The sequence below is a fragment of the Haplochromis burtoni genome, unplaced genomic scaffold (assembly GCF_018398535.1).
Source record: "Haplochromis burtoni strain Fernald_Lab_line unplaced genomic scaffold, NCSU_Asbu1 Contig_572, whole genome shotgun sequence".
Lineage (NCBI taxonomy): Eukaryota > Metazoa > Chordata > Actinopteri > Cichliformes > Cichlidae > Haplochromis > Haplochromis burtoni.
This window is the reverse complement of record NW_024582933.1, coordinates 129,166-152,881: the sequence shown is the minus strand read 5'-3', so window position 1 is coordinate 152,881 and position 23,716 is coordinate 129,166. Positions and strand designations below refer to the sequence as shown.

General features: G+C 39.6%; 2 protein-coding genes across 4 annotated transcripts; one reads left to right on the top strand and one right to left on the bottom strand.

The window, feature by feature from the left end:
• Window positions 1-12,104, bottom strand: chaf1a (chromatin assembly factor 1, subunit A (p150)). 3 transcript variants are annotated; one of them, XM_042214484.1, is made up of 16 exons: window positions 11,748-12,104; window positions 9,971-10,018; window positions 9,045-9,706; window positions 8,539-8,601; window positions 8,156-8,391; window positions 7,726-7,807; window positions 7,555-7,623; window positions 6,847-7,064; window positions 5,901-6,069; window positions 5,693-5,773; window positions 4,972-5,073; window positions 4,586-4,835; window positions 2,011-2,164; window positions 1,578-1,899; window positions 1,267-1,351; window positions 1-557 (listed from the first exon to the last, which is right to left on the bottom strand). In XM_042214484.1, the coding sequence occupies exons 1-16, from the start codon at window positions 11,809-11,811 to the stop codon at window positions 448-450; spliced, it is 2,715 nt and encodes a 904-aa protein (XP_042070418.1). In that variant the 5' UTR covers window positions 11,812-12,104; the 3' UTR covers window positions 1-447. The 3 variants fall into 3 exon arrangements, with proteins under 3 accessions (XP_042070418.1, XP_042070417.1, XP_014184972.2); XM_042214483.1 differs by having other exon boundaries at window positions 8,156-8,400; window positions 11,748-12,102; XM_014329486.2 differs by having other exon boundaries at window positions 8,156-8,400; window positions 11,988-12,102.
• A 566-nt stretch (window positions 12,105-12,670) lies between these two features.
• On the top strand, window positions 12,671-23,368 carry scamp4 (secretory carrier membrane protein 4). The gene is made up of 7 exons (XM_005948100.3): window positions 12,671-12,854; window positions 13,291-13,317; window positions 13,575-13,703; window positions 13,819-13,975; window positions 18,954-19,055; window positions 21,563-21,680; window positions 21,808-23,368. The coding sequence occupies exons 2-7, from the start codon at window positions 13,311-13,313 to the stop codon at window positions 21,994-21,996; spliced, it is 702 nt and encodes a 233-aa protein (XP_005948162.1). The 5' UTR covers window positions 12,671-12,854; window positions 13,291-13,310; the 3' UTR covers window positions 21,997-23,368.
• The last annotated feature ends 348 nt before the right edge of the window (window positions 23,369-23,716 follow it).

Sequence of the window (23,716 nt, the reverse complement as noted above, 5' to 3'; positions counted from 1 at the left end):
TTGGATGCTTCTCGTGGAGGGGAAGAAGAAAAAAAAAAAAAGCCCATTTGTGTTCTGCTTTTCTCCCTGTTTAACCCAAATCTGCAGCAGCAGCTAAAGCAGTGCCGGAGAAATTCACCTTCCCCTCTATAGGCCCACGTTAAACACAAATATCAGATATAATCAATGAATACTGGAATACTGGTCAAGCCTGTCCTTATTCAAACCAGTCACCAATATTAGGGATAGCTGCTATCGGCCCGATGGCTGCTGACTGAACTGAATTAGTTGAGAGGGAACTCAATCCTGAGCAGAGTTTACCTGCTACGAGTTACCCGTATCTTAGGTGCTTCATCTTACTTGAAGACTTGATTCTGTCTGGCACACCGTGGAGTTCAGATCCAGCAAGCAGGAATTTCTAGGCAGAAAAGGGGTAGTCTGACTGGGTGAAGACTGCCTGTCCTGCACTCAGACAGTGTCGAGGGCAGACGCAGAGCTTGCAGTGGGGAGAGCAGCAGTGTCAGAGGGGGTTGTTTCCATTGTACCATCTCCCTCACTGGATGTCTGTTTTGTAGGGCCTGAAGAAAAAAAGAAAAAAAAAAAGTACAAATGTAATAAGATTTAATTTAGGTGTCTAAAATGTATACATACACTTTAAAACTGAATAATATATATAGGAAACTGTAATAAACAGCTTAGGTTAAATGCTTGGCTCAAAGTGGCTCTATTGTGCTATTATTTTCTAGCTCCATAATTTTATTCTTTGACTCCACAGTAAGTTTCCATACTTGATAATTGAAAACAATCCCCATTTATGTTATACTGGGTCTTGGTGGTACCCCTCAGTTCACTCACTTTCAAACCTTTTCTGACATGCCCTACTTCAGAAGCTGAAATAAAAGTTCACTACACAGTTTTTAAATTCAATCACTACCATCAAAATCCAACTACAGACTACTGGAAAACTTCTTCTGATTGACTGCTACTCCAAAAAAGGTATGAACAGTAGATGACTATGTTAGGAGCCATTCTCATTGGCATTATACAGAATTAAGAGTAAAATGAGCATTTGCAGCAGTCTGAACTCTGAGCTTTTGCATCACAGGAATTACTCGTATATGCTGGCCTCACTTGATTGTAGCCATGTTTAAAATGAACACTTTCACATCCATTTATTCACTATTATTTTCTTGTGATGTCGTTGAATCTTGGTTTAAACCTTAAAGTTGAAAATTACAGTTAAAAGGTAAAGTTTTACAAAAAAAATAATCTTCCTATGCAGCTTACCACTTTGGGTAGAAATAATTACACAGTCATCTTCATCATCATCCTCAGTGTCAGCTTGAAAACCGTCAGCCTCTATTGCTTCCGTCTGGTAAACAGTAAAAAGCTGCAGTCAGTTTAAGAAAATCCTTTCACGTGTTTGGTAACATGATATTTAAAAGTGGTAATGTGAAGTGGATATTTCATTGTAGACCAGTCCTGCAAACAGGGCTTTTAAAAATAAAATAAAATAAAATAAAATAAAATAAAATAAAATAAAATAAAATAAAATAAATAAATAAATAAAAACCCTCTCATAATCCACCTTTACCTACCTGCTCAGGATCATTACATCTCTTCATAAACTTGGTGATTGACATGCTGCCTGTGCTCTTCCTTTTGTTAGAGGATGAAGGGGTGGTGGAGCAGCTCTGGGGAGTTGTGGGAGAGTTTCCCTGAGAGCCTGTGGCTGCCTGGGGTTCTTCACGGGGTTCTTCTCGAGCTCCCGTGGTGAGGTAGGTCCATTGGCAGGGCACTGGAAGAGCCTCCTGACCAAAACGGGACAGAACCTCTTGGTGCACATACCAGCAGCATCGCCTGTGGGCTGAACGCTTTTCATAAATAGCATTGTTCTTGATGAGGCGTCGCAGCTGCATCCTGATCAAAGCAGGAGGGAAAGGAAAAATCTCAAGACAATACAACTACACCATACAAATATAAACGTCCACACTGAATATTACATTTACTGTTCCCTAACCATTGCTTTACCTGCTGGGAATATTTTCTGCTGGGTTCTGAGGGCTGGACAGAACAGGAGGAGATGAGGAGGTGGTCTCCTGGCGACAAAACTCCCGAAACTCATTGATGATCACTTTGCTACTGTTGAGATTGCCATGCAGAAGAGGCAGGAGCTTACCGAGTACTGTCCAAGACGAGAATATTAGGGAGTTATTCATTGTTATGTCATAAATGCATACATTTATTAGAATTTAAATACATTTCACATAAAAATCAAAAGATTTATTTCCTTGAAGCCAACAGTGCCGTGTAATATTAGGCTAGCGTCGAACCATGACCCATTCCGCTGCCAAAATAAGTTGATCCAGAGTTTGCAAGACTTTATATAGACAGTTTACACCTGTCTTACCATCCATCCATGAGAAGATAATTGATAACAGACGATTTTTCCTGCTTTTATTTCGAAGGCTCACTCTAGAAACTCTACTCTAAAAATTTTATTTCGTAAACATGCTGGTTACTGTATGGTCAGAATTTGAGATCTCAATTACAGAGGTGGGTAGTAATAAGTTACATTTACTCCGTTACATTAACTTGAATACGTTTTGGGGGGAAAGTACTTTTAAAAGTACCTTTGTTACACCATACTTTACTTGAGTACATTTGTGAAGAAGAACTGCTACTTTTACTCCACTATATTTGGCAATACTTGACTTGTTACTTTTTTAAAAATAATTAATTTCTAGTCTAATAACATTATATCTAATAACATTAGATAACACTACTACTAATAATGGATCATGCCACCATTAGAGTTACCTGTAACTCTTTCACCAATCAGATGTAGCCATGCAGTCACATGACCAGATATAAAACACATTTTTTAAAAATGGCAGAGGTAGCTAGAACTGAAGAGGATGAACACCCTTGCGCTCATGTGCAAAGCATGTTTTGCATAAAAGCAGTACAAAATAACAGCTGTACAACGCTGTGTCTTCAGTGTGAGCCAAAACAAACCGACATTTCAGCATAACAAGAACTCAACATCTAACCTGAGGAAGCATGCTAAATTTCGTTTTTTTAGCTGTGGTTAGGTGGATGTCATCCTTATGTTACAGCAGCTGTGTCTCAGTGGTCAGTGTACTGCAACTTTTTGATGTGTCCATACTCCAACACACATGAATTAAACAGCTGAATTGCCACCTCAGCATGGAGTCAAGTACTATAGAGTCTTGCAAATGACATCATTTTATTCTGGTGTGTAGCGGCAAGGAGACGTTTAATAGTTTCAGGACACTGACCCTCGAGGACTGGAGCTTAACACCTGTGGGTTATAGGATCACAGTCTTGAGCCACATTAAAAATTAAATGATTTAAAAAAAAATAATAATAATAAATGATGCGCATTTCCAGAATCACTCCCTTTCTCTGCTAGAAACTACATTGATAATTAAGCTGTTTTAATATTTTTCTTTTCTCAACAAGTGACTTTTTGTCCTGACTCCTTCAATGAACTTCAATTATGAGGTGTAGAAGTTTATAACTAAGAGGAAGGCTAAACATTTTTTTGAAGGAGACTATTTGCCAGCACTGCTTAGCCTTGCATAAGTTCTGATTTTGAATGTAATCTGGAATTCATCGCAAATTGTTTGTTGGCTATGAATGACAAGATTTTGTTTTAGTAGTTCGTAAAAAACATCTCCAGTGTGATCAAATTTTCAAGGCAAACATCCTATACAGCACAATAATGCCCAGACCTAATTCTTTTGAAAAACCATACATCTTTCCACAGGTCTCAACTTCATCAGACATCACCTAGACACAGAGTTGGATGAGGCCAGTACAAACAGTAGCCTATCCAATGAAGATGACTTATTTGGATCCATGGGGTCAGGAACCCAGAAGCAGGGAAGCTGGAGATGTACCTTTCATGTATATTCATTAGAAATATGGATCTATTGCATAGCTTTCCTCACATCAAACTGTCATTCAAAGTCAATACAGCTCTTCGTGCATCTGGAGCCTGTGAGGGACTTTTTAGTCAGACAGGACTTCTGTTCACTGCTAAACAGTTACAGTTTCACAGCAAGAACCTTGAGAACTGCTGCTGAAGCTTAACGATCACTTCACTGAATGAAGAAATGGCACATATGCAGATAGATGCACACCCACGCAATTTATGGTAAAGTGAGCCGCCTTTACTTGCTCCATAATTAATCACAAGAGGAGCAGGCAGCTCAGGCAGCTCTTCAATCGATCGTGGCTCAAGAGTTGGAAGTTTGCCTTGTAATCGGAAGGTTGCCGGTTCGAGCCCCGGCTTGGACAGTCTAGGTCGTTGTGTCCTTGGGCAAGACACTTCACCCGTTGCCTACTGGTGGTGGCCAGAGGGCCCGGTGGTGCCAGTGTCCGGCAGCCTCGCCTCTGTCAGTGCGCCCCAGGGTGGCTGTGGCTACAATGTAGCTTGTCATCACCAGTGTGTGAATGGGTGGATGACTGATTGTGTAAAGCCCTTTGGGGTCCATAGGGACTAGTAAAGCGCTATACAAATACAGGCCATTTACCATTCAAACTTTGCATGCAAGAAAAACATCTGACAGACACTTACATTTTTCTTCTCTCTGAGACTTCAGTGACATCTCCTCTGGGCTGGGACTGTTGTCTGCTTTGGGTAAAGGCTCCACCAAGCACACAGCATATGACTGTAAAAGTTCAAAGCCAGGTGCTTCTCCCTCCCAGATGCAGCCCCTCACCATCGGCTCCAGGACCTTCATCTTCTTCTTGCTGGACATAAGCTCATCCCACTCCCTTGCTTTCAGTTTCTGACGGAGTTTCTGCTTTTCCAGGTCACCACCATCCTGGGAGGTTTATTGGGCATTATCAGTTGTGCGAACCGCCAAAAGAAACTTTGCCAAAGTATTTTGAAACTAGAAGAGTCAAACAATTCTTTCAGTAAGGTGACAGAGGGCACTAATACTGTAGTTCGACTCATACCTCTTCTTCCAGTGCCCCTTCATCTTCTGAAAGGTAGCCATGAGGAACAAAGAATCCATCATCGTCATCGTCATCATCTTCTCCTCCCTCTTCCTCATCTTCCTAAAAGTGATCAAGAGTTCACAGCTTTCTAACGAGTAAAATAATCACTGTCACAGTTATTACCAGCCACAAAGCATAACCGGTATCGTTTTCACCTTGTAAAAAGAAACGTGCATAGCTGTCATTTCATACAATCATGGCATGGCTGAAGATGCATACTGTAACGTCAACTATAATTTAAGATGGATTTGAATACTTTGGTAGGGGTTGATGAGTATGGCAATGGATAAACAAACATTAAAAACCATATGATTGAGTTTAAAATCATTAGGTGTGGTCCAAGGGCTCACAGTCAACATTTTATTGTGTCATGGTTGAACAATCACATCACAAGATGGTCTTTTTTTTTAAGTTCACTTCACTCACACACACACACACACACACGCACGCACACCTCTCAATGGTCGTTTTCACACCAGGACTTTGGGACAACAATCTGTGATTTCTATATAAATCATGAGTGATTGAAACGGGTTTCAATGATTTCAAAGAGAAGAAAAAAACAAATGTGGGTGTGTTGTTTGATGAACAGTAATACCTATATGTTTATGTCTGCATGTGTCTAAATCAGTTATTAAATGGGGGGGCAAAAAAAAAAAAAAAAAAAAAAAAGACTTACCCCTTCACTATGAGACAGGGACTCTCCTGGCTCTTCTTCCTCCCATTCTTCATCACTTTCCACCTCATAGTCAAGTAAACCCTATGGTCATAGAGAACAGTTGCTATCACTACAGCTACACATAAACTGGCAACCCACATAAGCACATTCACCGCTAGGGTGGTGCATGAACAGAAGACATTAATAAAATTACAAATAAAGGTTTCACCTTGTCTTGTCTAAAGGGGCGGCGAGGTGAGATGTGTGAACTGTTCTTGCTCCATGTGCCCCAGTAGGCTGGACGGTAATTCTCACGAAACTGCAGAAGCTTCATGGGCCCATAACGTTTACGGTCCGGCACACTATCTGGTTTTGGCCCTTCCACTGCTATACAATCCCTGAGAGAGGAAGAAAACAAACAAAAGCTTGAAGGACTATTTTAATTATCTTTTTTTTCAGTTTATAAAAATGATACATGAGAACCAATTTAAAACAATTTTATTGTTCTACAGGCATTAATATATAATCCATTTGTACTTTAGACTTTGGTCATTCATTTGAATTATGTTTGTTTTTATACTTTATTGTCAGACCATTGGACATGACCAGTGATGCAGAATAGAAACTGTAACCGTCCTAGGGCCAGTTAGGAAAATACTAATTTAATAGTTGATTAAATTCATCTGTGTATTATAGAGAAGTGGCACTGACACTGTGTGAAAGAAGAAACTTGCATAGTTATCATTTCACCTTTCCCCTGACTTTTTACAGTCCAATTTAGCTGACTTTGATATAGTAGATCTTGTCCAGACTAACTGACCAAAATGCCTTCAAAATACTTTTCCTGACAACAAATACACTTGTACTGCTCAGAAGCAGCTGTGTTGCTTCCAGCCTGTGTTATGCATTTTACTTTTTTATATTTTTCTAATATTACAGTTTTAACTTCTTTTTAAAAATTAGATGTTCTGCCTGTTCATGTTTGCAACTGGGCCACCTCTTTCAAATAAACATGCTCGCAATTAAACTGACAAACCCTGGGTTAACTTAAGCAGTTAATAACCAAGATCATGTGACCGCCTCTGCCCAAGGAGTCTGAGCAAGGGATTACTGCTGCTGTATATAGATTTACAAAACAAAAGTTAAATTGGGATTACCACCAATTCCAGTCTCACCTGAGTGAGTTGGTCTGTCTGGGTTTTGTGGGTCCTGACTGTCTGGGTTTTTGCCCAATCCAATCTTTCAGTCCATTCAGGTTATCAGCAGGATTCAACAAACATCGGTCCAGTTCCTCCAGAGCAGACTCTTCACACTGAACCCGGCACAGTGGTGCCAGAGCCATGTTTTCTTTGATCTCAAATGGAGCAAATTTCCCGCAAGCAGCTGCAAGTGTCTGAAATGACAAGGGAAGAAAACACATGGCAATTATTATACTGGAGGTTCATGAAGTCAATATAAACGAGAAGCACTAAGAATGCAAACCTCCGCCAAGGTAGCTCACTCTCTGAGCAGCATTCACCTTTAGTATTGTATTTTTAACAATACATACATTAAGTTTGCAGTGCAGTGAAAATCGGGTAGCAGCTGTATGAAAGAGGTTTGCTTTGATTACACAAACCTTATGTAGGAGTAGATAATGGGCACAGATTTTTAAATAACTGAACGCGAATACACTGAGCTTGTTATTCAATGTAACAGTAGTTAGTTAAAAATACACTGTAGACTGCTCTCTTTTTGTCTTAACAATACTTGCTGTAAATATTTAATGTGGGTGTAGTTTTAAAGAAAAGACATTTTATGAAACTGTACAGATTTTGAAGGAGAGATCAAAGTTCAAATGTGACATCCATCAATTTTCTTGTCAGGTTAGTAAATCTACTTACCTTTGGAGCCTGCTGGATCTTCGATTTTTGTAGAAACCGCGTAATTTCTGCTTTCTCAGCTTTGAGGCGCTGTAACAAAACAGAACAGTCAAATGGTTAATTTTGAATGTAGAACAAGATGCTGAGCACATAACTGTCAAAAAAAAGAAAGAAAAAAGAAAAATAACTTACATCCTTTTCTTCTTTCAACCGTTTCTCCTCCTCTTTCATTCGCTTCTCTTCCTCTTTCTTTCGTTTTTCTTCCAGCTTGGCCCTATGGCAGATGTTAACAAAAATATTTTACCAAATCTAAACTTAAAAACAAAACTTAATTCAGATTGAATGAATAGACTATATGGATTCCTCTATCAGCTGCCCTATATGTCGCTTAAATGACTGCAAGTGTGGGGGGGAAATATAAATAATATATGGATAACCCAAACCACATTTCATTTCAGCTCCACTGCCACAACGGACACAAATCTTTACAACCATATGAAACAATGAAAGTGTTTTTACTGTTCAGATTCCTCCATCAGCTGACCTGCAAGTCTCTCAAATGACTGCAGGTGTGGCGAAAAGTATGGACAACTACAATGTAAAACAATAATCCGTTACTTACTCCATTTTGGATTTCCGCAGCTCCTCTTTTGCTTTTAGCCTCTCTGCCTTTTCCCTCTCCTCCTTCTCTTTTTTCTCCCGTTTTTCTCGTTCATCCTTCTCCTTTTTCTCCCGTTTTTCCCTTTCTCGTTCCTCCTTTAGTTTCCGAGCTTCTTCCTTCTTTTTCTCTTTTGCAGCTTTGGCCTCTTCCTTCTGCCGTTCCTTCTCCTGTCGCAGCCGGAGTCTCTCGTCTTGTTCCTGTAAACTCTAAATGTCAAATATTTATCACTTTTTCTACAAACTGATAAAGTGGGTGAAGAAATATAACACACAAAAGGCTCACAAAATAAATAAATAAATGAAAATGAACCGAATGCAACAATTTGGGTTTGTTTGTTTTTTTACCTTCAATGAGCGTCTTTTGACCTTTTTTTGATCTGCTGGTATCTTGGGGGTGGTCTTTGACTCCTGTTAGTGAGAGAAAAGAAATATGGCTCAAGATCATTGCCTGTCTTTCACAAATGCTCCTATGTTTAAATTTTAACAATGTTAAATGTTAACAATGGTATAATTACTTCAATTAACAATGACATTTTTCTGAACAGCCAAGATTACACCCCCCCCCCCCAAAAAAAAAAACCAAAAAAAAAACACCACACTGTTAATTATTAATGATTTAGTACTTTAGTGTTATGCATTACATGAGTAAATATCAAATTAAAGCAATCTATTGATGATAGGAAGCAAACACTCAATAGAAATCTTGTTTTTTGTGTGATATGTGCAGATTTATATATATAATTTATAATTAAAAAACAAACTCTTTGAACACTGATTATGTCACGTTTGTAGTAATATACTGTCCAATGTGGGCTGCAACAAAAAGCAGGGTCACAGAGTGCTGTACATACTGTAGGTGTAGTAGCGGGTGTAGGGTCATCCGTCTTGGACTTTTCTGGCGAGCTTTCAGACGGAGAGGTGACTGATGAAACTGACTGCATGGACCGGTTTCCCAAACTAGAAACATTTCCTGACTCATTCAGCTCCTCTGCTTCAGTGTCAGAATCCTGTGTTGTGTCAAGCTGAGAGATGGATGCGGTGTTCTTTTCCTCCTCCTCCTCTTCTTCCTCCTCCTCCTCCTCCTCTTCTTCTTCTTTATCATCATTGTTGATTACAACAGAGTCTAATGTTTGCATTTTAGGAGCGCCATTAGCACTGCAGGACTTCTCAGGCGAAGCTGTTGTGTCTTTGCAGTGATGCTTATCTTTTGCTGGGACGCAGGGAGAGGCTGAAACGGATGAGGCAAGGGGCTTTAAAGGAGATGATGTGTTGTCCTCAGTCAGATCTATAATTATGTTCTCATCTGAAGTTGTGGCGCGTCTACGGCTTATGAAGCCATCAAGTGGCCCACGACCATTAACCAAAGGTGGGCCACTGCGCACAGAAAGAGGAGAGGATGCATTCTCATTCTCCCTGTCTGAGACTTCAGGTTGAGGGCAGGAATGGGCACAGGGGCGCTTAGGTGGCTGGTTCTCTTTAGGTTCAGGGTTCAGGCGCTTGAAAGGAAGACGGGCTAGAGACAGAAGAAAATACGGATCATTTGGAGCTGCACCACTGTGTATGATGAAAGACACAATTTGGATTCAATATATTGATGAGGGGAAAAAGTAATACAGAAAGTCTAGAAGTAAGTAACAGGCACTGTTAGTGCAAGGTATAATTTTACAGTAGACAGCACAGAAATTATGAAACATTTAATCTGCACTGTCTCATTTCTCATTGTCAAGAGTAATATGTTTCACAAAATGTAGAAGTAAAAATTAAACATTGCATTTACCTTGTACAAGTTTCTTGCTGGCATTGTTACTTGACTTACAATCCATGCCTGAAAAATGAAAACAGACACATTAAAAGATAATTAAAGTAAAATTTCACATCATGATATTCATTTGTTTTAAATTACCTCCCAGTAAAAGTGCTCAAGAAGAAGAAGAAAAAAAGACTATATAATATAATATAATAAGATTTTATAAATATTTATCAATTCCTTATTTATTTCTGATAAATCTTTAAGTAGAGAAAGGGAATTTCTGTGGAAACATTAGTTTAGGAGCACTGTTTTGTGACGTAAAAACATGTCACCAATGGCAAAAGCTTCGAGATAAGTGATTGTAATTAGTTGGAATATTTGAAACATCTGTGCCTTTTAGAAGCAAATAAACTGCTTTCTGAGCCCCAATTCAAATCAGTTGTACTGATACAGTGCCAATTCACAACAGTCAAATCAAGGCAGTTGAAATGGTTTTGATGGACTGAAAAAAAAGAAAAAGAAAAAACTGAACAGGTTTTAAACTTCCAAGTATCATTATCCATCTTGGAGCCTATCCCAGCTGTCTTTGTAAAATGACTGCTATTGCAAGTAATACTTAAAACATAGCGTTTAACGTTTTTTCGTATGTACACACAATAAAACAGTTACACTCATGCTGGTAACCTGTTGAGGCCTACTTCCCCTCCCCACTCCCAGCAGAGTGATCAGACTTTAGGAGAAGTGGAACCGTTATCAGAACCGATATTGGCATTCATCAATAAAATATTTATCAATAGCCATACCCCCACAAAAAATTATATTTATCCATTTAAAAAGCAAAACAAATCACTGGCAACACCACTTTTTAGTGTTAAGACTGTTTGTAGTAAAATAACATTTACCGACTAGTGTCATAACAACAGTCCGAGAACCAATACTAATCGATTGACATTAAATGCATTTATCTGACAGTAAAGGTAGCTCTTGAATTTGCTGTATTAACGGCACAATACGCTGCAACAACAACATTACACCGAGTATAGTAGCTATGTTTGGCTGGCTCTCCCGCCAACCGGCGTATGCATCGGTGCAACAAGGCCCGGTAGAGTCCACCGGGCAAGCGCCTCAGTTTGGGTTTGTCAGGATACATTTTGCCTGCCAAGCGCTGAGCTGAAACCTCCCTCGAAACAACAACTGAGAATGGTCGTAACAACACGACAGTTACAACAGCTTCAAAACGTCAATGTGTGTAAAGCTAAAGGGAAGGGAGCAGCTTTGACGCGTTAACTGTGACCCGGCTTTCATGTTTGCTGCTAAGCATCTAGCCTAGCAGCTTTAGCTAAACACCTGAGGCAGAGCTTTGAGTTGCAAAGTAGAGCAAAAAAATACAACTGTCATTCGGTTAAAGGCCTTTAATTTACAGTTAGATTTGGATGGATATAAATACCGACCAACGGAAGCCTAGCTTAACTAATTTAAACGTTATCCGACGCTAAAAATTTCCGGATTGGCGTTAAGTGACATTATAACAGCAAAGTAGTAGGTTAGCTGCACATTGCAGACTTTAATGACTCAAGACAATGGCGCATTTTTTTTAAAAACAATCCGTGTGTGTCTCGTCCCATTGGCATTAAATAGCCTCGCGATATAAAACAGTTTTTAGCGTTGGATAACTTTATAGTACGCAAATGACAGTTTTGTCAGTTTGTCAACTCTGTACGTAGTTAAGACAAAACTGTACTTTGTCTATGATATACATGTAAACATATGTGTGCTTTAATGGCATTCAGGGCCGTAGCATTACCTCTTCTACGAGGAGTCGATGCTGCCAAATGTCCTTCCACCGATGGGTTTTCAGCCGCCAACATCCCAACCACTAACCCGGTGCTTCTGTCGTTAGCTGTGTTCTCCGACAAAGTGACTTCAAAATACCCTCAAGGTTCACGTTAACACCCGAAAATACACCGTGGTAGCAAACCAATATTGTGCTGCTATTCGAACGACATGTATAGCTAATTAATTTCACATAAAACATAACACATACTCCTTCCTACAGCTCCTACATGCTCCCCTGGTTTACCCTGCTGCCTGCCTCGCGCTCCCGAGTCGGAATTGGCGGGAGCCTGTCACTTCCATCAATGCTCCTCACTGATTGGCCCAAAAGAAGCTACCGGCTGCCAAGGGGCTGTTTGATTTGTACTGCTGCGCTGCACGTTTATGCTACTGTTCACGTTTTATAAAGCTACGTGACTTATTCTTGGTAGAAAGAGAGTTCTAGGCACTGTGTGATAGTATTTAAGATGTGAAATGTAACAATAAAAGCTTATTCTCTCATGTCATTCAGTGGTCTAAAACCAATTTAACTTTATCATGTCGACACTAGCCACTCCATAGGGGACACCCGAGGCTGTGAACCAAAGAACGCCCAGTGTAGCTGATGATTCGGGCTCTGTGATTGGCAGAAGAGTTTGACTTTCTGAAGTCATGGTTGCCATGTTGTGTGAAATAAAGGAATGGGCCGGTATAAACTCCCGACTATTCCAGTGTCCCGGACCAACAGTTTTTGTGTGTCAGTAAAGCGGCTAAATGTTTATGAATGTGTTAATGAGGTTTTCATTTCTCTACTTTATGATTAAAAAGGCCTCTCCTATACTGTTTACAGAGAGGGGACTGGGTGGAAACGATGGCATGTTGAAGTCACGCGTTTTCCGTTTACCGCTCGAATGGCTGCTGGGACGTGTAGTTCTACTGGTCCCCTGTACTTGCCGAATATAAACAGTTTTGAACTACATGTGGTGAACGGGGTAGCGCAGTCGCAGATGATGGGTCGAAAAAGCGCATGCAATTCCTAAACGATTCCAGGACCCCACCGCTGTCGTCGACTGAACCGCGAGGATATTCTGTTACCCCGGTAAAACCGACATGTCTTTGCTGTCCTTTTGCTGTACAGACCATTGCTATTCAAATGAAGCAGCAGCGTGAGATAAAGAGTCACTGAGCTCATATCTGCTACTGTACGACAACTAACTGCTTAGGAACACGCCTTAGCTGCTATCAACTCTAAAATGTCTCACGTAAAGCAAAGAGTTAATAACTTCACGTTGGCATTGGTAAAACATGAAAGTGTTCCTGTTGGCGTATTGAAATCGGTATACAATTTGAGCAAAGTTGAAATCTGCAGTTAGAACTAATTAGAGGGTTTACTGTTCCTGCAAGTGGTCGAAGGTTAGCTTGAATTTGTATAAATCAAGGTTAGCACTAGCAGAAAATTAATGGCAGTTATATATATATAATTTTAAAATGTGTGGAGATTTACGTCTCTTTTTTTGTATATTCTTCTTTTTCAGGGAAGACGTGGAATTTCAAAATGGCAGGTTAGTTGCTATCTCTCTATTAAAGAAGGGGTGGGCTGCAAAGTACTTGGAATGCAATTTTTACTCCCTGCAAAAATTGGGCCCCTTTAGCAGGCCAGTTTTGGCCTCCAAGCCTCATGTTTGAAATCTTATTTAAAGTACAACTCCACTATACCTCATTTTCTCTCTCTCCCTCCCTGCACTGTATTCAGATATATTCAAATAAAAACTATTACTATGGCAGTACTTTTATGATGTAATCTTACTTCTTGTTTCAGAGCGGGCCAATAACTTTCCACCCCTGCCCGAGTTTGTAAAAATAAAGCCATGTTTTTACCAGAACATTGAAGAGGAAATACCTGCGCCCCACCAGCTGCTGGTACGCAGAGTCTACGTCCTCTGGATGAGTAAGTGTCTTCAGTTTCTTCAGAACAGGAAGCATATGGATTCCTTCCATTTTTGCTGAGAAAGTACTTATTTCCCTTTGTTTTTTTAACGCACGCTTATTTCTCCTCTTTGCAGTGTATTCGGGAACACTGTGCGTAAATTTAATCGGATGTATTGCTTGGTGGGCCGGGGGTGGAGATGCCACAAACTTTGGCTTTTCCCTGCTCTGGCTCATCCTCTTCTGCCCCTGTAGTTACACCTGCTGGTTTAGACCACTCTACAAAGCTTTCAGGTCAGTTATCATTTAGTAATTGCCACAAATTTATGAGCAGCTTCTGATTACACGCATGCATAAATTACAACTTTAGCATAACATCAGGCGTACATTAAAAAGTTCTTATGAATGCAAAACAAACTCAGATGACACATTATCAAAGTCAAATGTTTACCCAGGGAGTAAAACTGGCAGAGAGAAAAACTAATGGCTTTCAAGCATGTTCCAAAGAAGAAGACTATAACGAGCAAAGGCTCTACGGCAAAAGCTGTTTTGTTTTGTTTTCCAGTCTGGAATGCTTAAAAAGCAGCAATAAACATAATATAGATCAAGGGAAAATGAAAATTCATCTGTATCTAGCTGCATTATTCCAGAGCTATGCCAAAAGGTGCAGATCAACTGAAGGTTTTTCAGGGTGCTTTTAGAACAACCCGATAATAATGAATTACAATACTCGAGCCTACAAGTAAAGATGCATGAACTACTATTTCACCATGACTCTTAGACATGACGACTCTAATTTTAGACATATTGCGCAAATGCAAGAAAGCAGTGCGCCATATTTGGTAAATATGCGCATTGAAGCACATATCCTGGTCAAAAATGACTCCAGGATTCCTTTGCCAAGGTAATGCCATTCAGAGTAAGTATCTGGTTAAACACAGTGTTTCTAAGCTTTTTAAAGTAAAATAAACTCTGTTTTATCTTAATTTAGAAGCATTAAATTAGAAGACTTTTTATGTGTCTTTAAAAAGTCATAGCTTTGAATCAGTTAGATGTTGAGTGAGCTTAAGAGAGCTGCTTGCACCATGTGTCAAGAAAAGTGGTCTAAAAGTATTTCCTGAAGATTATATATCTGATTCAAAGCTCTCAGTTTCAAGGGTTTACGTACTACTATCTGCATGTGTAATTTTGTGTCAGTATGTTCAGGAAAGATGAGGAAGATTATGATCGCCTCCACCAAGGACATGTATGTTTTTGTTAGCATTTGATTGCATGCATGTGTAACCCAGGTCCCACGTAGCTATGGTAAAGCTTGAGTATATAGTACAATGAGACTGGGCCTGGGTTCGTAGTGCTACTAGTAATGATACCTGATACCCTCTAATTTAACTAATAAGGACCACCACAACTGTATTTTAAACAAATTTATCCCTCACCGGGTATTTATTTAGACAAAAAGAAATGAATAAAATAAACAGTTACTTTTATCAAATGAATTGAATTCAAATAAACAAACAAAAATACTGTAAAAGTGACTACATGGATTTTAAATAAAAGATTTTCAACACAAAATGCCTCTTTCTTAGGTGCCAACTGTTATTTCAGTTACAACAGCTCACACCTTTAAAATGGATGAATTTCAACCTTTGATAATAACTTAGATTACAATTACAACACTTACTCAATTTAAACTAAATTTGTAACAGTGGGCACACACACACACACACACACCACATACCACCAACACTACACAGCCACACACACACACACACTTTAACCTGTCCACACTACACCTGTAGCACGGTGCTTGTTGCAGGCCTGATTCGAAGTTCGGGTGCGGTGAGGCCTAAAACTGATGGCCGCTTCACTCAAACTGAGCAATAAACAAAATACGTGCACTTTAGTTCCAGTTAGTACTCACGAGTCCAATGAGTTTGTTAGTGGGGCAATCAGAAACGGGCAGTTAGTTCACCAGTAGTGAAGACAGTCAGGGGTGAGGAAACAGCCAGGGGTGAGAAAACAGCAGGGTCCATCCGGGTAGAAACCTCTCTCTCCCTCTCCTTTCAGAGTGTCCCTCGGCTTCTCTTGCAGATCACAAATAAGTAATATCAGGACCACGGGTAGTCGACCTCAATGATACACTTACAGTGGGGCAAAAAAGTATTTAGTCAGCCACCGATTGTGCAAGTTCCCCCACCTAAAATGATGACAGAGGTCAGTAATTTGCACCAGAGGTACACTTCAACTGTGAGAGACAGAATGTGAAAAAAAAATCCATGAATCCACATGGTAGGATTTGTAAAGAATTTATTCGTAAATCAGGGTGGAAAATAAGTATTTGGTCAATAACAAAAATACAACTCAATACTTTGTAACATAACCTTTGTTGGCAATAACAGAGGTCAAACGTTTACTATAGGTCTTTACCAGGTTTGCACACACAGTAGCTGGTATTTTGGCCCATTCCTCCATGCAGATCTTCTCGAGAGCAGTGATGTTTTGGGGCTGTCGCCGAGCAACACGGACTTTCAACTCCCGCCACAGATTTTCTATGGGGTTGAGGTCTGGAGACTGGCTAGGCCACTCCAGGACTTTCAAATGCTTCTTACGGAGCCACTCCTTTGTTGCCCGGGCGGTGTGTTTTGGATCATTGTCATGTTGGAAGACCCAGCCTCGTTTCATCTTCAAAGTTCTCACTGATGGAAGGAGGTTTTGGCTCAAAATCTCACGATACATGGCCCCATTCATTCTGTCCTTAACACGGATCAGTCGTCCTGTCCCCTTGGCAGAAAAACAGCCCCATAGCATGATGTTTCCACCCCCATGCTTCACAGTAGGTATGGTGTTCTTGGGATGCAACTCAGTATTCTTCTTCCTCCAAACACGACGAGTTGAGTTTATACCAAAAAGTTCTACTTTGGTTTCATCTGACCACATGACATTCTCCCAATCCTCTGCTGTATCATCCATGTGCTCTCTGGCAAACTTCAGACGGGCCTGGACATGCACTGGCTTCAGCAGCGGAACACGTCTGGCACTGCGGGATTTGATTCCCTGCCGTTGTAGTGTGTTACTGATGGTGACCTTTGTTACTTTGGTCCCAGCTCTCTGCAGGTCATTCACCAGGTCCCCCCGTGTGGTTCTGGGATCTTTGCTCACCGTTCTCATGATCATTTTGACCCCACGGGATGAGATCTTGCGTGGAGCCCCAGATCGAGGGAGATTATCAGTGGTCTTGTATGTCTTCCATTTTCTGATGATTGCTCCCACAGTTGATTTTTTCACACCAAGCTGCTTGCCTATTGTAGATTCACTCTTCCCAGTCTGGTGCAGGTCTACAATACTTTTCCTGGTGTCCTTCGAAAGCTCTTTGGTCTTGGCCATGGCGGAGTTTGGAGTCTGACTGTTTGAGGCTGTGGACAGGTGTCTTTTATACAGATGATGAGTTCAAACAGGTGCCATTCATACAGGTAACGAGTGGGGGACAGAAAAGCTTCTTACAGAGACGTTACAGGTCTGTGAGAGCCAGAGATTTTCCTTGTTTGAGGTGACCAAATACTTATTTTCCACCCTAATTTACGAATAAATTCTTTACAAATCCTACCATGTGGATTCATGGATTTTTTTTTCACATTCTGTCTCTCACAGTTGAAGTGTACCTCTGGTGCAAATTACTGACCTCTGTCATCATTTTAAGTTGGGGAACTTGCACAATCGGTGGCTGACTAAATACTTTTTTGCCCCACTGTAGATGCAAAATCCACACCACGTTTGCCTTACGACATCTCTCTCGTCGGACTTAGCTTCTGTGTCCGCTCCCACAGATTCACACAAACTTTACCACTCGTCCCGCCCCTATAACAGAGAAGAGTGACATTGACTGTCTCGTCAGCACAACAACCAATGACAATACAACATTGAAGTAACTGACATTAGATGGGTAAATAAATTTAGGTTACACCCCAACATATTGATTCTGCACAGAAAATGAACTCTAAATCATGAAACCCTTTTATTTATTGGACTCTTAACTGTAAATGAAATACATTTGTACCAAAGCATATGATTTTAAACCTTTGATCAACTATTTATATTTTAACCATTTTTTATAACAGTAGACTTTTTTCTTTATACTGCAAGCCCGAATAATTGCAGACAGGGCTACACATGTATGTCTCACTCTCTGTAAACATGATGGCTTCAAAAGTTTATCATAAATTATGGTAAAACTTTCTAAGCGTGTGGAGTGGCGTCATGTTAATAATCCATTAAAATTTTACTTCCATCCACCGATGTCTTCAAGATCATCTTAAGGATTTATTGGTTGAAAATTGACCAAAAGCCTTTTAACTTACAAGCTAGTTAATAGTTAATAAAAGCGGAAAAGGTGAGCTTTTTTGGTATTTAAAAGTGAAATAAAACAAATCTAACTGAAAGAAAAAGATTATTCATAATTTTGAGAATAAAGCCTTGAGATTAAGGTCACAATTCTATTTTGAGGAAAAAGTCGAAACGTGGAGATTACAGTTGTCGTTACAAGACAAAACTGCCACGGTTGCAATACCCTCTGAGTTAGTAAAATCGTTCTTGGTAACTAGGAAGAATATGATTTCTCTTTTAACACATAATCATATTGTGGCGATAAGGACATTAAAAAGATGGTCAGATTGAAAAACTTTGAAGTAGATTTTGAATTTTTTTCTCAAAATAGTTTTTCGGTTTAATCTTGAAATTTCAACTTTCTTCTCAAAAGTATCGACAATATTTCTTTTCTTATGCAGCCCTAATACTCATAGAATGAACTCTTTAGAACGGACAGAAATCAACCCAACCGGTCGCGGCAGATGGCCCCGCCCCTCCCTGAGCCTGGTTCTGCTGGAGGTTTCTTCCTGTATGATTGTTGGGGTTTTCTCTGTATGTATTATTGTAGGGTCTACCTTACAGTATAAAGCGCCTTGAGGCGACTGTTGTTGTGATTTGGTGCTATATAAATAAAATTCATTGAATTGAATACAAGCCCCCAAAAAGTTTGATCAGCTCTGACTGTGCTGCTTGTTTTCTGATTTGAATTTGCACCCATCTTTTGAGTTTACTGAGAACATTTCCAGCTTTTCTGTGACTTGTTCATGTTTCTCTGCAAGTATGTGTGGTAGTTTGACTCAAATCTTGCCAACAAGAAGGAAGAAGCAACTTTGCCACAGAAATGGAAAACCTTCGGGCTTTTTTTTCTACTGTATCATCTTTGTATTTTCTTTTCTTATTTTCTTCATAGGGCTGACAGCTCGTTCAACTTCATGGCCTTCTTCTTCATCTTCTTCTTTCAGTGTGTCTTGGCCCTCATCCAGGCCGTCGGCATCCCTGGTTGGGGAACATGGTAAGTTGAACCAAACCTGCTTTGAACACCACACATATTGGCTGCTAGTTTATTTGTTTATTTATTTATTTAGTTATTTTATGTTTTTTGGGGGTTTTTTTTATCGGATTGGGTCATGAAGGTTTCTCTCTGATGATCAAGGCAGCTGGAAAATGTGCTTTTCACCACACTTGGCTGTTTCTCATCTGTTCAATAAAAAAAATCATGAAGTTAACATATAAGGAGGTGAAACATTTCAAACTGTTTTAAAATTGAAAATAATTGCCATTTTTAGCCTGTTATCTACCCAGTTGTATGTAAATACAGAATGAAAGTGCTTTTTTTTTTTTTTGTATATGTTTGAGCTGCAGAATAACAATGTGGTTTAAATTTTGTGGATTACTATTTTTTTTTTTTTTTTTAATTTCGCAAAGTTTTTATGAAGTGGTGTTTCTAAACCGGTTTCATGTAGTACTGACATCGATCTGTTTTTAGAGACATTGTACTCTCATTGGCCGCATTGTTAGGTACACCTGTCCAACTGTTTTTTAAGCACTTATCTAATCAGCCAATCACATGCCAGCCATTCAATTAATTTAAACATGGTCAAGATGACCTGCTGATTTTGGCGGGTGGGGGGGTCATTCGTGATATCGTTATAGCAACACTGTGCCTTTATGTCCCTCATGCACAACAAAGTGACATATCTGACAGTGAGAAGTGTATTTCTGCTGCTGAAGATTTGGTAAAAAGGGAGCTGCTCTAACACCCCCAACATAGCGCAATACTTTTGGAAAATATGCTAGAAACCTGTTCCAGCTGAATGGAACAAACTTCTTTTCAACACTCGAGGCAAAAACACTGTGGAGTACAACTGGGCTAGGGTGACAGGCAAGTAGAAGAGATGCTGGCAGCTGTGTACAGTCCAAAAGTAAACAAATGGTTCAACCAAACGTCACTGGTGCATAGCTAGTTAAACTGCGTATAGACTGGAAGAGCAGAAAATGGATGCAAATCATTGACGTGGTTATATATTGTTTGGCAAAGTACATGAGACCAGTTTAAATGGTGGAAAAGGAAGCTGTTATGCAAATGGTTAAAGAGACCAAGCCACATTACAACATCCCAGATAGAAAATCTTTCACCATTTTTAGTGTTCAGTGTCTTTTTTTTCTGCTTCAGAAGTATTGTGGCACATTTTCTTAAAAAATATAGTGATTTAATTTTGAGGCTATATTGCCCCCAAATTTAAATGTTGCATGGTTGTTGGTGCCATACAAACCGGTCGGAGTATTTTAGAAACCGTTGGATTTTCCCACACAACAAACTCTAGAATCACAGAGACTGGTCCCAAAAAGATATCCAGTGAGCAGCAGTTCTTTGAATCAAAATACCTTGTTGCTGACAGAGGAGAATGACCACACTGATTTGAGCTGATAGAAAGGAAAAGTAACCACTCGTTAAAAATGAAGGGATGTAGCAAGACCACTGTAGGGAAACCTCCTGCCAGCTAAGAACAGGAAACCTGAGGCCATAATTCACACAAGCTTCTCAAAATTGGACAACTGAAGATTGAAAAAATGTTGCCTTGTCTGATGAGTCTTCATTTTTACTGCAACATTTGGATCGTGGAGTCAGAATTTGGCATGACGGCATGTAAGAAAATGACAGTGAATTCACTGTGCTCAAATGGCCTCCACAGTCACCAGATTTCAATCCAATAGAGCAACTTTGAGATGTCGTGGAATGAGTCTCATCATGGTTGGTCAGCAGAGAAATCTACAGCAACTGTGTGATGATATCATGCGATTATGAACTGAAAAGTTTCCAGGACGTTGTTGTATCTGTCACCTAGAATTAAGGCAGTTATGACAGCAAAACAGGATCTAACCTGGTACTGATAAGGTGTACCTAATGACCATGAAGGTGGCCAGTAAGTGTAGGTCAAGTAGTATCTTGTTTTCTTTCTTTTTTTTCTTTTTTTCTTTTTTTGTTAACATAAAACATGAAAACAGGGGTGGCTAAACCTCAGCAAGTCTTCTCCTATTTGGAGGATTGGTGTTTGATCGCTGGTTGCTCCAATCTGTATGCCAAAGTATCCTTGGGCAAAATACTGACCCCCATGTTGCTCTCTGATGCGTTCTTCAGAGTGTGAATGTTAGATAGAAAACACTTGCGTGTAGAAAAATGTCTGTATGAATGGGTGAATGAGGCAAGCTGTGTAAAGCGCCTTGAATGCGTCAGTAAAAAGAAACACTCCATATAAGAACCAGGCCAGAAAATCTTTAAAAATGTAGGAAGTAATAATAAAAAGTAATGATAAGACTTTTGGTCGATGTGTTAGCTGATCATTGCTGCGCTGTTTGTTGCTATGCCTCAGTTCTCACTGCTTCGTGGCTCTTTTTTTTTTTGTTTTTTTTTTTAATAAAACTTTAAATTGCATTTGTATTAAATCCACTTTGCTAAGTGCATACTGTCTGATACACTAACCCATAAAACTCCATCTCACCCTCACCAACACAACAAAGCGGCTGGATTGCAACAGTGACGTTTTTCAGCCAAAATGTGGGCTCTGCTGTAGTGATGCTTATCACAAGTCTGCTCTTCACTCTGGTGACTGCTTTAATGGCACTGGTTCTCATTAAGGTGAGTGAACGCCTATGCTGAAAATGCACACGCACTTACCTTTACCTTTGTGTGGGTCAACGTGCACACAGTTCCTTGCAGACACCAAAGCACACCAACAACTACCTAACACACCCACTTTTTCCAGGTGCACAGAATGTACCGTGGTGGTGGCGGTAGTATGCAGCGAGCTCAGGAAGAGTGGAGCACCGGGATGTGGAAGAATGCACCGGTGAGGGAAGCGGGGCTTAACGCCGTCGCTCAGACTGCCCAAGGCCCAAGTTTGCCACAGTACCCTACGGCGGTGCCCAGCTATCCCGACAACAGTCACTGGTGATGGCTAAGAATCGCCTCTAGGGGGAGACAGATAACTGGCAGTTTAACCAATGTTCAAGAAAGCACTTCAAAAACGCCATTTATTTAACCCTTACTTTTCAAAGTATACAGGTGTGTTTTATGAGAGGACAGACTTTTATCAGAAAGCCTCTACACATGTGGTAGAGGACTATCCTTAGATTATACCATTCCATTTCAGCTTTGTTTACATCTAGTCCATAAAACGAATGACTCAATTGGAAAAAGAGTGAACACTTTCAAGAGTGTGTGAGAGATGTGTGCCTTATAGACCTCTATAATAGGATTGTTTTTGTATATTGCCAGAATTGCATGCTCAAAATAATGGTATGCTTTAGAGCAGGGTTTTTTTTTTCTTTTTTGCAAGAAGACTGTGTACAAACTGGTGATTTTTTTTTTTTTTTTTTTTTTTTTTTTTTTTTAAATTTTAGGTTTTTGAGCATAAATTGAGCTTATTTTTGATGGTCTGCTTGATATGTCCACGCTTGCCTGTGATGTATTGAAATGCGCCTTACTGTTGTGTTCAGATTTTTGCATGTTTAAAAAAAAAAAAAAAAAGCCTGAACACCTGATTTTTGCCTTAAAAAACACTCTAATTGTTCTTTTTTGTTGTTGTTGTTGTTGTTTTTTTGTAAAACTGGATGCTTCAGTGAAGCAACTCTTCTGTGCAACTTATCATTGAGCCAAAACACTTTCTACTCTTACGACGGAGGGGGCTGGGTGTCTCCACCTCAGTATTTCACAATTCCTGTTGTTTTAAAGCTACACTGTTTGCTTCTAGTGGTCAGTGCCCTGCAGTGACAGCACCTTATCAGCTGTTGTCAAACTTCCAGCAACTTTCAATTTTCTCCCAGATAGACTGAGTTATTGCATCTGGGGTCTACACTGTGTTGCATGCAGCCTGCTGTGGGATTCTGAATGAAGGCGATTCTCTTATTACAAATGAACGGATGTGATGTAAACAGTAAAGACTGGTACAAACCGCTGGCTGAGTGAACTAATGCATGCAGATGTGGTAACAAATTGTTTAAACATAGTCTAATATCAGACATGACTGAGGAATTATTGGATTTTTTTTTTTTTTTTTTTAAAGAAATATGCATATATGCTGGTAATGCAACACCGTTGATCCAGATAAAGCTTGTTTGAAGTAAAAGCGCTGTCATAAAGAAAGGTTGCTCCCTCATAGATACACAACTATTTTTTTTTTTTTTTTCAACATACTGAAGTGCCCTTTATGGCCAACTGCCAAATTTAATACTTTGATTTTTCTGATATTTGATAAGTGACTGATAAAATGGATATGTTAAACTAACACTGTTGCAGCATTTCAATAAATCTTCTTTTTCACATTGTGTTTGCCTGTTCCTGCTTATCATAAAAATACATGTAATTGTTCGATTTATGTTGAAAGTCTTAAAAATGAGTCAGTTCTGCCACAGCTACTTTAATATAGAGTGAGTTTAAATCTTTTTACTTGAGTTTTATATATACTTTTTATGCTCTCTTTAAACTGCAAGCAAACTCATGTATATCAGTTCAGTTTTGATAGTCTGAACACCAAAAATCATAGAGAATGAGCTTTTCAGCTGTGATTTGAACCAGATGCCAGTCTGATTTTTTTTTTTTTTGCAAGCAGTCCTGTCAGTTTGTGGAGCTTGTACATTTCTTGCCTGACTTCACTCTCTTGCTGTGAGACACTA

Excerpts from the sequence above, each read along its gene's own strand:
- chaf1a (XM_042214483.1), bottom strand. The coding sequence starts at position 11,811 with ATGTTGGCGGCTGAAAACCCATCGGTGGAAGGACATTTGGCAGCATCG. Across the intron at positions 8,401-8,538 it reads TCAAAAGACGCTCATTGAAG|AGTTTACAGGAACAAGACGA; the intron begins GTAAAAAAACAA and ends TTTGACATTTAG. Across the intron at positions 2,165-4,585 it reads GTCTCAGAGAGAAGAAAAAT|TACTCGGTAAGCTCCTGCCT; the intron begins GTAAGTGTCTGT and ends CGTCTTGGACAG.
- scamp4 (XM_005948100.3), top strand. Across the intron at positions 13,976-18,953 it reads CCACTCTACAAAGCTTTCAG|GGCTGACAGCTCGTTCAACT; the intron begins GTCAGTTATCAT and ends TTTTCTTCATAG. Across the intron at positions 21,681-21,807 it reads TGGCACTGGTTCTCATTAAG|GTGCACAGAATGTACCGTGG; the intron begins GTGAGTGAACGC and ends CACTTTTTCCAG.